The sequence below is a fragment of the Melanaphis sacchari genome, unplaced genomic scaffold (assembly GCF_002803265.2).
Source record: "Melanaphis sacchari strain LSU unplaced genomic scaffold, SCAv2.0 Contig73_pilon_pilon, whole genome shotgun sequence".
NCBI classification, from domain to species: domain Eukaryota; kingdom Metazoa; phylum Arthropoda; class Insecta; order Hemiptera; family Aphididae; genus Melanaphis; species Melanaphis sacchari.
The window spans coordinates 138040-152948 of record NW_020271525.1 but is presented as its reverse complement, the minus strand read 5'-3'; the positions used below and the strand labels follow the sequence as shown (position 1 = coordinate 152948).

At 28.1% G+C, this 14909-nt stretch overlaps 2 protein-coding genes across 2 annotated transcripts; one reads left to right on the top strand and one right to left on the bottom strand.

The window, feature by feature from the left end:
- The first annotated feature begins 566 nt into the window (after positions 1-566).
- LOC112600946 (farnesol dehydrogenase-like) lies at positions 567-6016 on the top strand. The gene is made up of 6 exons (XM_025348306.1): positions 567-722; positions 1969-2143; positions 2441-2570; positions 3316-3448; positions 5441-5584; positions 5697-6016. Exons 1-6 carry the CDS (start codon positions 591-593, stop codon positions 5754-5756), a joined length of 774 nt encoding a protein of 257 aa, XP_025204091.1. The 5' UTR covers positions 567-590; the 3' UTR covers positions 5757-6016.
- A 6645-nt stretch (positions 6017-12661) lies between these two features.
- On the bottom strand, positions 12662-14659 carry LOC112600925. Its single transcript, XM_025348278.1, has 2 exons — positions 13964-14659; positions 12662-13509 (listed from the first exon to the last, which is right to left on the bottom strand). The coding sequence occupies exons 1-2, from the start codon at positions 14066-14068 to the stop codon at positions 12886-12888; spliced, it is 729 nt and encodes a 242-aa protein (XP_025204063.1). The 5' UTR covers positions 14069-14659; the 3' UTR covers positions 12662-12885.
- Between the last annotated feature and the right edge of the window lie 250 nt (positions 14660-14909).

Sequence of the window (14909 nt, the reverse complement as noted above, 5' to 3'; positions counted from 1 at the left end):
CATTTGGATGAAGACATTCTAATAATTTAAATATTATCTAAAAAAGAATTAATACTCTCTGACTCTCTACAATAGATACATACAAGGAACTTATTAATTTAATAATAGAAAAATCTAACATATCTACCACGTATAATTATGCATAATTATAATATATATTTAACTGTTAAAATGCTTAAGATTCTAGATATTACCAATAAGTGGAAGAGCATAATATTAATATGGATGTATAGTCGATATTTATATATAATTTTTGTTATTTTAGCCCACAAAAAATAAATCTGTCCCCATGTTTGATATTGTATACCTCAACCAATAGTTATTGTACCATAGTCAAATAGATATATATAATAAACATTTAAAAAAAATTAATAAGTGTTCAATAAATAAAAATCTATTTATCAACTCATTTTGTTACGTATTGACATCTAACGAGATAAAAATATGTACTACGATTTTTTTTTCTACTATATATTACGTAATAAGAATGAAGATTACTTTTAAACACGATCTAACTATAATAATATGGCATAGACATAATTTGAAGTGTAGAATAAACACAAGAAAGTTGTCACATCATACTGTGTAAAATGGATCACTTAAAAGGACGTGTTGCCGTGATCACAGGAGCTAGCGCCGGTATCGGGGCGGCAACAGCTATTAAATTAGTTGAAGCCGGCCTCACGGTTGTGGGAATAGCTAGGAGGCTGCATAGACTTCAGGTACCTAAATTTTAATATAATTCCTTCATTAACGACCTCATAGTAAAATCCTTAAATGGTTACTTAAAATATGTCTCTGTAACATATTGCTCAAATAATTAATAAATATGATATTTATCAATTATCAAATGTGTGTCCTTAGATCTCTTTGATTTTTTCTTACGTTAAAATATATTATTATTGTTATTTTTTTTTTTGTGATATCTATAGCGTATATTTATTATATTATGTGTAAATAGAAAAATTCTCAAATTTTCAACTTTGAAGATAATTTTTGTATAGAATGTATTCTAGTTGATATTTCAGGAAGTCAAAAATAAAAAGTTCCCAATATTTTTCTTAGTAAACCTTAAATAATAAGGAAAAATTTGAATTTTTATGAAAAACTAGTATTTGAAAACATCGATTTCGTTTTTTGGCTTAATTCAAAAATGAATAACTGTGACACTTGAAATTTTCGCTTAATGTTTTTATTAGTATTTTCTGTACATGGCATACATTTCAAAATATTTCAAAACTTTATGAACTATTTAAAGTGATTTAAAATTTTCTATTTTTTTTTTTAGATTTTCTTTCATAAATTTCTATCAAAAATTGTATGTTTGATAAAAAATATTTACAATCATATGAATAATTCATATTGAAATTCAAAAATCAAATAAATCTAGGCTATCATTTTTTTTTTTTTTTTTATAGACATTTAAAATTCAGATTTTGACAAAATTATAAAAATTTTAAGAAGACTAATGATTTTAGTTATTTTGTTGTAATTAAAAATTATTATTCATGAAAACTTAAAACTGTTGACGTATAATTATTATATTTGTTTTCACACAATGGCATTTTTAAATATTATATTTTTGTCAAAAATAAATCAACCTATTAGTTATTAATATAAAAATAAATTTCTCTAATAGCAGTATGAATATTATATCATTAATATATTTAGTATAGGCTAACTGACCGTATTTATTCGGAATTGTTTTTCATATGCAATGATTTATCATTGCATTCAAATTTAACTTATTTATCACAGTGATTTACTCATTGACGAGGTACATTAGACACCTGCAAAACAGAGCGGTTAGGTATACTAACTTTTCACCTTTTTATATAATAAATAGTAAACATATCATAAACCAAATATTTTAGCATCCCTTTAATGAAATGCATTTTATTACATACACTGTTTAATTTTTGCTTATGTGCATAATGGATAATAATAATTATGTTTTAAAATTATTAGGCTTTAAAAAAAATGATGGAAGAAAAAAATTTCAGTGGTCAGTTTTTTGTAGTGACGTGTGATTTGACGAACGAAACAGACATATTGAATGCTTTTAAATGGATTGACGAAAATATTGGTGGTATACATTTTATGGTCAACAACGCCGGAATACTAAGGATATCTAAAATTATAGGTAAGATAATCATTACGAATTGAGGAGAGAAAAAATTATTTATTTTTTATACCTATTTCAAATTAAAATACCTATCTGTTTCTAAACGTTTCACGAGTTTGTCTTAAAAAAAATATCTCATTTACTATCTCTTACATTTAATGAAACACCGCCAAAATTATCACAATTTAACCTTTGTTAAGTAATGTTTCTATGTTTCAATTATATCATGATAAAATATATTACAAGGTATTTGTCTATATAATTCTGAATTATAATTTTTTTAATAAATTGTCTATGCAAAACTATATTTTATAGACGGTTCGACTGAACATTGGCATGAATTAATCGACTGTAATGTATTAGCACCTGCAATCTGTTCGAGGGAAGCTTATAAATTGATGAAGAAGCATAACATTAGTCATGGACACATTATACAAATCAACAGGTGGATAACATAAAACATGCGTATTTTGAACATTTTATACTTATATGCTCTCTACGCAATAGTTTTAAATAAGTATTGTTTTTTTATACTGAATAATGTGCATCGATATAATTTGACGTGTGGACTGCAAAAGGAAAACAATTTATTTAACTTCTTGATAATTGTTCACGTGATTGATTGTGCCTACCTATACTAATTGTACCTAATACAAATATTATGAACAAATGTTAACAAATTTGAATCATCTATAAAATTATACTATTTTACTATTATTCTTATTCTTATTTCACTTATAATACGAATACACCATTATAATGGAAACATATTTGTTCATAAGAATTTTTTTTCATCACATATTCACATATTATTTTTACTTACATTATATGTATTATGTAAGCTAAATTATACATAGGTAGCATATTTTTCCAAAAGTTTTAAGTAATATTAAAAAAAATCAATACACATCAGACGTCCCAAATTCCAAGGACCTACACTATCTATAGTATATTTATAATACATTGTGCATTGTGTGATTAATTTCTTTCAGTTCTGTTCAGTTCTGTATTGTACATTATTAGAGTATAAAATATGTAATTGCAGCATTATAGACAGTTTACGAGTTTTTAAGGAACCCAAATTAATTTCCAACTATTGACACTTATTGATTGTAGATAACTTTAGTCTAAGTTTTTTCGTTTTTTCGTTTTTATATATAATATTAATTGTATATTTCAAACGGTTTCAGCATTACGGGCCATTCATATTCAATTAATCCGGGTAACAAGATTTACAATGCGTCTAAACAGGCTCTTAGAGTACTGACCGAAGGTCTCCGTCACGAATTGGCTGCGGCCGGTGATGGCCACATCAAAGCTTCCGTAAGTTTGTTTACCCGCGTGCAGTGGTATAATTATATGTATATATATTTGGGCAAGCCAGAGAGCGAAAGGGCAATCCGCCTCTCGGGCCCTTGATCATATTATACTAATAAAAATTATAAATATATAACATTATAAAACATCATTAATTTACTTTTAAGATAATAAGAATAATATGTAATCGAGAATATAAGTATTATGCAATAATGTTACCATGGATTTATAAATTCGAAAAATTCTATAAATTGAATATTATGGACAGAGTATTATATAGATAAGTGATGCACTTGCAATGCTCGTTATACAATTTAATATATTTTCATGAAACGCGTTCAACATAATACTTCAGTCCTAGATATTATAAACAGTACCTACATAATATGATAATAATTAATTAATTATTTACTTTTATTAATAATTTATTCTTATATTCATGATTTAATTTGTAAAAAAAATTAAATATGAAAAAAAAAATTACTCTATCGTATATTCAAATACAAATTTAAGTGTAATAATAACTAATAGCTCACTGGCCACTGCATTACGTATTCATAAATATTCTATGAAGCTAAGTAGATTATTAATTTTTTTATTTGATATTTAAATTAAATTTGTATTATGAAATAAATAGACTGCTCATTTATATATGCGTAAGTGTCAAAAAAATGTTGAATTGATAATTCTTGGTTCTAATATAGTTGATTAACCATCCCGGCCCTTTAAAATCCAGTAGTCCACTCTTAAACTAACCAACAAAAAACATTTCAGAAAAAATTACCAATATTAAATATTGACAAGATGGGTTCATCCTTTTGACGGTTTTAACATAATGTCGTGTATTATGTACTACTAGGTATATTGAACTTGTTTTGTTTATGTAAATTTATATGCAATGTAATATGGTTAATCTATAAAATTTTTCTAATAATTATGTTATTATACGGTAGTTCAGACAATTCATTCATTAGGATGATGAGAATAATCAAATGTATCCGTGAACACCTCCCCATTCCTCATTTCATACCTGTACTATAATTTTTATAATAGATTAGACAAAAAAAATGGCAATTGATCGAAATCCAAAAAAAAAAAATGCTTGGTTATCATTATAGGACAGTTGGTAATATTTAAAATTTTGATGTATAGAAAGCGATCCTTTTATCAAATAACACTCTTTATTTCAAAATCTTTTATTTATTTTTTATATATATAAATATAATTTCCTTTTAAAATAAAAGAACATTCAAAAATATGTATATTTTTTACTTTTTTGAATGACAATATATATTTTTTATTTCATCATATTCTGAAGCAGAATATTTTCTAGAGTATTTCGATCCATAAAAATCAAAATTCTGACGAATAATAAATTAATTTCATTTAAAATTTATGTAAACAGAGTAGTAGACCAACATTTTGAGGGATATATATATACCTCTTCACTCCGCTCAACTAAAATTTAAATAAGTTATTACTTACTATAACTCATTAACTATTTATTTGAATTTTTACTTTTGTGTATCAAATACTCCAAAAAATATTCTGCTTCAGAATATAAAATTAAAAATGTACGTTGTTGTTCAAAAAACTAAAAAATTAAAACAATGAAAATATTGAAAATATATATATATATTTTTTTTAAATGTTGTTTTATTTACAATCAAAAACTAAGTAAAATAAAATGTTTTCAAAAATTTTTATAAATTTTTAAATATTGAGTGTTGTTTGATAAACGAATTACCTAGCATTTATTGGTTTTTCTATCGGTAATGCGGTAATTAACCAATATCGAAATTCGGCAGATCTAGTTTCTAAACATGAACTTTAATAACACTCCTATATATTGTTGCAATAATTTAGGTATGCTTATATTGTTGTGCTTCAATTATGTTAATACTGCATGTGAAACATCGTGAATTTTCCGACAATGTTTACAATGTTTTTTGAAAACAATTATTATATTAATAGTATTTTATATGTAATTTTCCGCAGAGCATCAGTCCCGGTTTTGTCGATACAGAAATTTTCGATGCAGCCAATATGTCACACAATAAAATGAAGGGGTCTGAAATCTTGAGCGCAGAAGAAATGGCCGATATGATCTGTTTTGTCTTATCAACCGGACCAAATATATTAGTAACTACAATTTAAAATTTTTAATCGTAGAATTTGACATTTCACCATTTAAACAACGTCTTGTTATTAATTATTTATTAACTTCACATTGAATCAATTATTTTTTTTACAGATCGCTGAAATGGTTGTTCTAAGCCAAGGGCGTACCATCCAATCGTATCCACGCGCATAACATGTATGTAGCCAACAAACCGAAAAGTTATGTTTCTCTACATATATGAATAAAATATAATCACGTCATGATAATGTATTTAGAACGAATTTCACTGTTATCGTTCTAATAATATAAAATATTAACACTAAAGAATAAATGTATGATAGGTATACGTAAAAATTATTTAATACTAAACCGATTTGCTACACAAACATAAGCTATAAGCCTATATAAATTAAAATATCAATGTATAACAAACTTAAAATAATTGTCTAATTATTATTTTTTAACAAATATAAACATTACTAGGTACGTAATACATTAATACTATAAATGTATATGAATACCTAAATTATTATTTAAATATTTTGTACTGTTTTTGTTTTATAGTATGTACCTACCAACTTAATATCAATAATCAATATTATTTAGTTAATCAATGACATCTTTAATCACCTTAAAAGTTAAAACTTAGAGGGTGTCGAATTAAGCAGCGGTGACTTTTGCCTACACCGCAATACCAGTAAAATTTAATCTATAGAACTATTGATAGGTATATCTCAATCAATTTTTAACTCTGTATATTTGAAAAATATTCATGAACCATTATAATAAAATTTTTTAAATAAAAGTGCGTAAAATGACCAAAAATCTTTTAGCCGATTCTCATTTCAGCCGAAAAATATTTTATTGGGCAAATGTATAAGCAGTAGAACCGTATTATATATTAAATATCAAAAATACAATTTAAATTCATCCGGTTATATTCTCTTTTTGCAATTCTTACTCCTCTACCACCGTTAACTAGAAAACTTTTCCACAGCTAGAGTACTTAACATTACTCCATTATTTTCACCCATCACCTGAATTTATTGTATTATTTGCAATTTTTTTTCTTAAATAATTAATAATCAATCTTGATCAGGTTTTTTGATAGGTTAAACTATCTGACGTGCTACTGCACAGTGCAAATAGATTCGATTTGTTAGGAACGTCAAATTTTGATGAACTGGAAAAAATAAAAGGTTAATTAGAACTTGAACCACATCTATAGAACAAAAATGTTATATAACTACATAATTGTTAAATTTGCACTTCAAATTATTATTTTGGTTAATGTATAGGCGCGCGCAATTTTTAATCACGCAATAAAGCAGCTCATTTTTTGCTAATAAACAAAATACATTTTGAACAGCCAAATGTATTGATTGTACGATTCACTGCAGGTATAAGCTCTGTTATGTTATTACATTGCGTAACTTTTACTTGGTACAATTGTTCAAAGTATCAACATTTAATGGAAAAATTGGTTCAGATCCATTTCATCTACGATTACTTCTATCAAATAATGAATTGACTCGTCCGGTCTGCTGCTGGCTTTAACTAAACGACTAAAATTTGTACTACCACATCCCACAGGCTAATCAATCGGCCTCAAAATTTCATAGATGCAGGCGCAGCACATGAACCCGTGTGCACGCCTATGGTTTGCATTATATTTTTATATTGTTAGTTATATCGTGGAATAGATTTAACAATATAACTAACAGATATAACAGTTACATTTTATATTTTATGATAGGTACTATTATGTTCGTTTACCATTTGCTGAAAAAACTTTCCAACCAGTACCTAATACAAATAAACCTTGAACCATATCAACTATTGACGGTTACTAGAAATATATTAGGTTTATTTATGAGTTTAGGGTTTAGATCATAAATCATAATAAATAATAATTATTGTATAATGATGTATTATACAATCTGAGGTCTATGTAGTAATTCTTAGGCCTATAACTACAACGCCATCTACCGCCGGACTAAAGTCACTCATTAACCGCTAGCCCGCGCCGCCGCTTACTATCTTTTCGTTTTTACTATGTAAAAAATTATATTTTTTTTTTTTTATTGTGGAGTATGGAATCATTCACACTATTTTTTAGTCTGACATTTGTTTTTTAATAACATTGTATTCCATAACGCGTTTTTATTGAATTTCGTATAAGCCATTTTTATTTTTTTTAATGTTGATCACAGCATGTACTGGATTTAGAATGTCAGTTTTTTTTTTTTCAGTCATTGTGTTTTGGTAAAACATCTTAATAACTTATCATCGACATCGAGGGTAATTTTTGACAATATTTCCTATGTAGTTGCAAATTGTAATCCAATTAGGAATAATCCTAGAGACTACTATCAACATAATTTTTGTGAATATTTGAGACATAAGTTTCTAAACATTAAACAATTTGCAAATATTATAAAAATTAATTTTTTTTGTTCTTTTTAAGACTGGATTTAGTCATAGTCTCTATAGACATTTGAAATTTTCTCATTTTTTAACAGTTTTTTTTTTTTTTAATTTATATCAATTAAATATTTAAATCACTGTAAGAATTGTTAAGTATTAAATATTTAGTTCCTTTAGTTCCTTAAAAGTTGTTTTGACGTCTTATTTTAAAAAAATTAAAAAATATTGATAATCAAAATAGACTACTTAAATATATTTAGGTTATTTTTACCTATTCACGCCATTTTGTGGTATGACTTTGATAAGGAAGATGAAAATTTAATTAATTTTTAAATAATTATTATATCACAAAATTAAGTTATCTTTTCTTACAACTCCACAAGTTAATTTGAAACTTTAGATACATTATTTTTTACATATGTACAATAATGATTAATTGTTAAGCATTTTGTAAGAAATATAAATATGAAGCCAACCCTTTTTTTCTATCATTTCTATCAAATCAATTTCAAGTTTCCAAGTTTTATAAAATTATAATGAACACGGAACAGCTAATATAGAATATTAAAGTCCAATAATTCCAATGTCATATATATTGATTCAGTGGCGTATTTATGAGGGGGGGATCAAGGAGATAGATCCCCCCATAGGCTATATACACACATAAAAATTATAATTATAGTCATCATATTATTTAAAAAATTATTATTATTATTATTATTTTTATCAATAATTGATTAAATTTGCAATAATTAAAATATTATAATATATTGTACAATATTCTCATTGGTATCTTCATTTATAAAGTCATATCCCCCCCCCATGACAAAAACCTAAATGCGCCACTGTATTGATTGGTTTATTTGGCTCTTCGGAAGTTATGTTAGTAACAAATCCCGGTGGTACGTTACAATTATAGAATAAATGACCTGATAATATTTTAGAAATTAAAAATATAATATTTAGTACTGCACTACTGCATAAAAATATGATGTACATAATACATAAATAAGCACTTATACAGCTGTACAGCTTATCTACTCGTATGATTTTAAGTACCTATCATAATATTCATAATAGTTGATAATATTATAGTATTATGAAGTGATCAAGCGTATTTTCTATAAGCTAATTTATATATCCTTTTTACAATTTATACGCTGTAAGAAATATAAATACAGATATACACGGGCGAATAGCCTGTATAGGGGTTTATTTATAAACTATAATTATTATTTTTTTATACTCGTAACTAATAACATCACCACACACGGAGCGCTGAAGCTCACACTTATCGCAGATAGAAAAAACAGCGATGTTATGTGCGTTAGTTTTGTCTTTTATTTAATTCGTTTGCATTAAATGAATCTACAATATTATAGGTATTAGGTAAAGTCGGTGAAACTAGCAAGATTATGAAAAAAAAATAAAGTTTTAATTTTTGTATAGGTAGGTAGTATATAATATATAAAATGTGTACATCTACAAATATTTTGTGTGTATTATGTATATTTAAATCTAAATTAAATACAGTTTTTTTTTGTCATTATCAATATACTTTAAATTTTAACATACTTATGACCAAATTATTTATCCCTGGTTAAATTTTGAACCTGGCAAAAAAAAATTTCCTATCTGAAATATTGACCGAATCCGCCACCCCTTGTTATTAGCACTTGAAATTCGTATATTATGTAGTAATTATTGGGAAGTGTTTAAAAAGCTCAACCCCTACAATTAAATGTCATATTTTTTGGTGTTATGATTGACTCATTTTATACAAAAAAAAAATTAGCTTCTTCCCACTAAAATTTAACACAATGAACCTTTGTCTATGAGTTCCTACTCGAATTGTCTTCACTAATGTTAAATCCATAGACTTAAGTCGTGTTTATGTACTCTGACTCTGACAAGTGACAACTAGTAATGACGAAACTTGTGAATTTTAATTTTCTAAATAATTGATTTTAAACAAATAACTTCTTAAAAGTGTATATTTAACCTGCCGGTATACAATATTGTTCCAAACGCGTTATATGATTTGATTAATAGAATGTATAATTGACAAATCCAGCTTGAGTGATGCGCCTCAGAACAGTTTGGATAATTAAAATAGACCACGTCAGACAATGACCATTTCACAAAATTATTAGTCAAATAATTAATTGAAATCATACAGTGATATATTTTTTACTAAATAATATGATCGACAATTTATTTTTATTTTTATACTAAATATTAAACGTAAGCACTATGCTATATAAAAAAACAGTTTTTAATAAATAATATACTCGAGATTTAGTATCAACTATCAACTCCGTTTTGTTTCAGGCACGTGTTTATTCGTTTTAATAGAAATACATGTTCAAATTCTATCGTTAATTAAAATATAAGGTATAATAAGTTATAAAAAAACTAATACTCAATACAATATTATACAACACATGTGACCACACTTGTAGAGCACCTTATATAAATGTTTTTTTCAGTGCAAAGAAAAAACAAGTCACAGATTTTAATCGTGATGTTATTTGAATGGATTATTAATCAACTAAAAATTCAACTAGTTTTAAAAACATATATTCACATTTACTTGTATACCATCGTGTAGGAAAAACACAAAAAATTAAAATCATAATTTATATTATCTACTTATTACTGTAAAATAAACTGCGACAACATATTAAGTAGGTTCACCGGCCACCGCACGTGGACGTAGGTAGTTAAGATAACGACGAAATGTCGATAACGTTACGTCTCGTATAATAATAAACTTAAAATTAGTAATAGTAATAAATATTAAAATGTATAAAAATAAGATTTGAACGATTCCTACAAGGGGGTCTGACGGGGTCTGGTGGAAGTATCCATAGACACCCTCGCCCTAAATACGTCAATGGATAATGTATACAATGTATCCATTCATTAATATGTTATGGATCTATTTTCATAATTTTAATTATCTAAATAAAAAGAACTATTCTGTGCTTTATCTACATAGCCTTGTTATGCTAGGTTAATATAATTTATTGCACAAGTAGGTATTCAAAGGCAATACATGGCGCTAACTACCAAAGGTTACAAAAATTAAATATTTTAGAAATAGGATTGTAATTTGAAAAAAATGGCATTAATAAGACATTTAAATGAAATATAGGTACACTTAGCAGTTGTAGCACAATCTAATAAACACTATATGTAGATAAACCAAAACCATTAATTTTCCTATTGCCATCTCAAGATTAAGACAAAGGTAATTTTACAGTCTTGAATAATACAAGGGAGGCAATTGCACCCACATGCCATAAATGTAAGAACATAATATATTTGTAAAAATTATCGGATACCGTGGTCTAAACCATATTATATCCACAACCGATGATTAACTAATTAACCAAATCATTTTGTTCTTATGTTTTAATACTTCAATAAGATTTGTTAAATACAAATAAAATTATATTATTAAATTTAAGAGAAGTATTCAATATATGAGTAGATGACCTTACTTAAAACAAAAAATGGAATTAGGATAAAAATGAAGAACAAAATATAATCATAATATAAAAAGGCTTAAATCATTTTTATTTTATAATTATATAGGTATTTCATAAAATATTTAATAACAAAATAAGCATATAAATTACATTTAATATCAAATAATATTTAATTTTTTTTTACATATGCAAACAGAAAATATGTTTGTAATAAGTAAGCATAACCTAACTTTTTTGAAATTTCAATAATACGTTTAAAACAATAACAATTCGTATATATGATTAAATTTCATTAAAATAAATGTAACTTTACAAAACATTGTTTTCCTTTTATAAAAATATACACATAATGAAATACATCTACAATTTAACATTTACAAAATAAATTATAGTATTTATATAGTATATAATCTTATTCATAATATATAAATATTAGTCAAGATTCAATTGAGCAAGAAGTCAGTCCTTAGGAGACTTCGAATATATTTATATATTTTTTTTTTATTGACAATATATTATGATAAATTATTATAAGGCACATAATACAGAAAAACCTGACAGCACCAAAAAAAAAAAAAAATAAAATAATTTAGTTTACGGAAGACAAACAAATTTTGAGCAATTTTTTGAACTTAATTTTTTGGCACATGTTTTAATTGCTCCATTGAGCCATTTCAAATGAATTCAAAAGCTTTATTTGATACATCTAGCCTTAATATAGGAACTCTAACAAATAAATCTTAACATGTTATTATATTTATATTTTTATATATATATATATATATTTCATTTTTAGAATAATTATGTTTTAACATATATAAAAAAAAATTAAATTTTAAATTAATGAATCTTTTACAATTTAAAATAATTTATAGTATCAAGTCTTTTGAAAATGGTTTATTGCAAAGTTTTATAATATGGTTAATAAATAAGTTTTTGCTCCAATCCTATACTATTTAAGTAGTTAAAATACATATCTCAAGTGTTTTAAACTTCAAACAATACATTCTTAATTTGTATGGTATAATATGTTATAGCCTTAACATTTTAAAGAACGTAATACAATACAGAGTGATTCTGTACAATGTCTTAATGTCAATTTTATATGTATTTGTCATAAATAGAATAAAAAAAAAATAGATTCATATTCATAATATATATAAACATAAACACATTTTTTTCTTTTTCAACAATTTATATAATTTAAATTTTTTATACCATTGCTGGTATTAAAGATATTGATGTTAAACTAAAACTTTTAATAAAATAGTACTAATATTAAATAACACTTCAAATATCTTTTCTTTCAATTCAAACAGATCATCTGAAAAGTTCTTCATCTTTATTGATACTTACAGTTCAAGAATAACAAGCGAAACCCATGTGAACACATTGGTATTTCATACTGAACTTGGAAACCTGTAGTCCTGTTTGTTCCAATGTTGAGGGTACGATATGTCCAAAAGAGAAGGTTCTTTTGGTTCATAAGCGCACACTTTCAAATCCAATGAACAAGTCAGTCTTTGGGGTACAGGTCGCTCTACATAGCACGGTGGCCTGTAACAACACGGTGGCCAACAGTAGAATAGGGGATAATCTACGTAAGGATATCTGATGGGGTTGACATATAAGGGTCGCTCAGTAGATGTGACTGGAACCAAACATCGCCTTTTGCATGGATCGAGTTCCTCTTCTTCACGTTTGCGCTTAGTCAGATCTAAGCAAGTAGTGGACAAGTCCAGAGCAGAGTCTTCAGTGTCGGATAAGTCTTCTACATTAACATCACTATCTGAACCAGATGTAGTCTCTGCAATAGCTGCAGCTGCGGCAACAGCAACTGCCGTTACAGCATTAGCAGCAATTTTTTGGGGTTTGGGAGTGCCTGAAGCTTGTTGCACAGCCAATCGCAAGCTGGTTTCAGTCTGCAGCCATTTCTGAATCTGACGGCGATGAATACCATATTTGCGAGCCGTAGCTCGCTGATTTCCTTGGCAATCAGAGTCTTGTCGATATGAATCCAACACCTGTGTAAACATAAAATTGATAAAATAAATTAAGAAACAATTTGACGACAGTTATTAAAAATCACACCGAGGAGAATCTATGCACAATAATCAATACTGGCATAGTGTATTTTGTGCTAACAGTAGAAGTGGTGGTGGTTTCGACGAATGGTTCAAGTAGGTTTTACGCGGCACGGCTGAGAAGCCATCGCCCTGACGAGGCTGATTGACAGGCGGCGGGAATAACGATAACACCGATGGACGAACACAGCGTCGTATTTTTAATTTGTTTTGGCACGGGACACGAACAACGACGCGAGCGCGTAAAATCCGGTGAAATCGAACGGTCTTAATCGGCGGCGACCAGACGGACGGTTGACCGAATGGGAGCGGAGAGTGGTGGGAGGGTGAGGGTCAAAACTGTAGAACGTGTAAAATACAATTGTTGCGAGTGATAACGAAAAAATAATATTACCTGTAACTTGAACTGTGGAGGAAATATGCGCCTGGATCCGACTGGCGCCTTGGGTCGCTTTTCTTCCACCTTGCCGACGGGTTCATCCGGAGCGCCGTGGGCCATCTTGTCGGAGAACACAGCGATGTTACACAATACGAAACGATATTGTAGAAAATATAATTTTATGATGCGATTTATAACGCAATCGCGACGGTTTTAGTTATGCGAACAGAACGCAATAACAATAATAATATTATATTACGTAAAAATAACAAAAACGCGTGTACAATAACGTCGTGTTATTTATAACCGTAATACGCGATTATTATAATTCATATACAAAATATAATCAAAATATTATATTTCAATCAAAGCACGACACACGATTAACGCGGCGGAAACGAGAACGTCCAAAACGGAGAAAAAAAACTCGATAAAACGGAGCGGATTTATATTATTATTATTGTTGTTGTTGGTATTATTATTATTATTATTATTATATAATTACATTAAATATAAATAATAATAAATAATAGAATTAAAAACGTAAAACCAAACAAATAATAACCGAGAGAGTCTGACGGTCGTTACGGACTGCGTGCGTGTGAGTGAGTGAGCGAGTGCGAGTGTGCGGCGGCGGCGGCAACAACAGCAGCGGCAGCAGCAACACCAGCGGCAGGAGCAGCAGCAGCAGCAGCGTTGTAGGTTTTTCGAGTAGTGTGTGCTGCATCGGTACTTTGCCGTTCCGGTTACGTATTGCTGGTGCATTCACACAAATTCACACCCCCGCGACCACCTCGTCGCCGGGCCACGACCAAACGGTCGTCGCCACCACTGCCGCCCTCCTGTCAGCCCCGCGGCCCACCGACCCATCCCCGCCGGACGAGAGGATTCTTGACTCGCCGTTCGCGGTGTGCGCCTCGTCGGCACGGACCATCCAGCCGTGTTGGCGACAAAGCCGTGA

Bases quoted from the DNA above. Each gene is read 5' to 3' on its own strand.
- LOC112600925 (XM_025348278.1), bottom strand. From the start codon at position 14,068: ATGGCCCACGGCGCTCCGGATGAACCCGTCGGCAAGGTGGAAGAAAAG. The intron at 13,510-13,963 runs GTAATATTATTT...ATGTTTACACAG, and splicing joins CTCCACAGTTCAAGTTACAG to GTGTTGGATTCATATCGACA.
- LOC112600946 (XM_025348306.1), top strand. From the start codon at position 591: ATGGATCACTTAAAAGGACGTGTTGCCGTGATCACAGGAGCTAGCGCC. The intron at 2,144-2,440 runs GTAAGATAATCA...TATATTTTATAG, and splicing joins AAGGATATCTAAAATTATAG to ACGGTTCGACTGAACATTGG. The intron at 2,571-3,315 runs GTGGATAACATA...AAACGGTTTCAG, and splicing joins CACATTATACAAATCAACAG to CATTACGGGCCATTCATATT.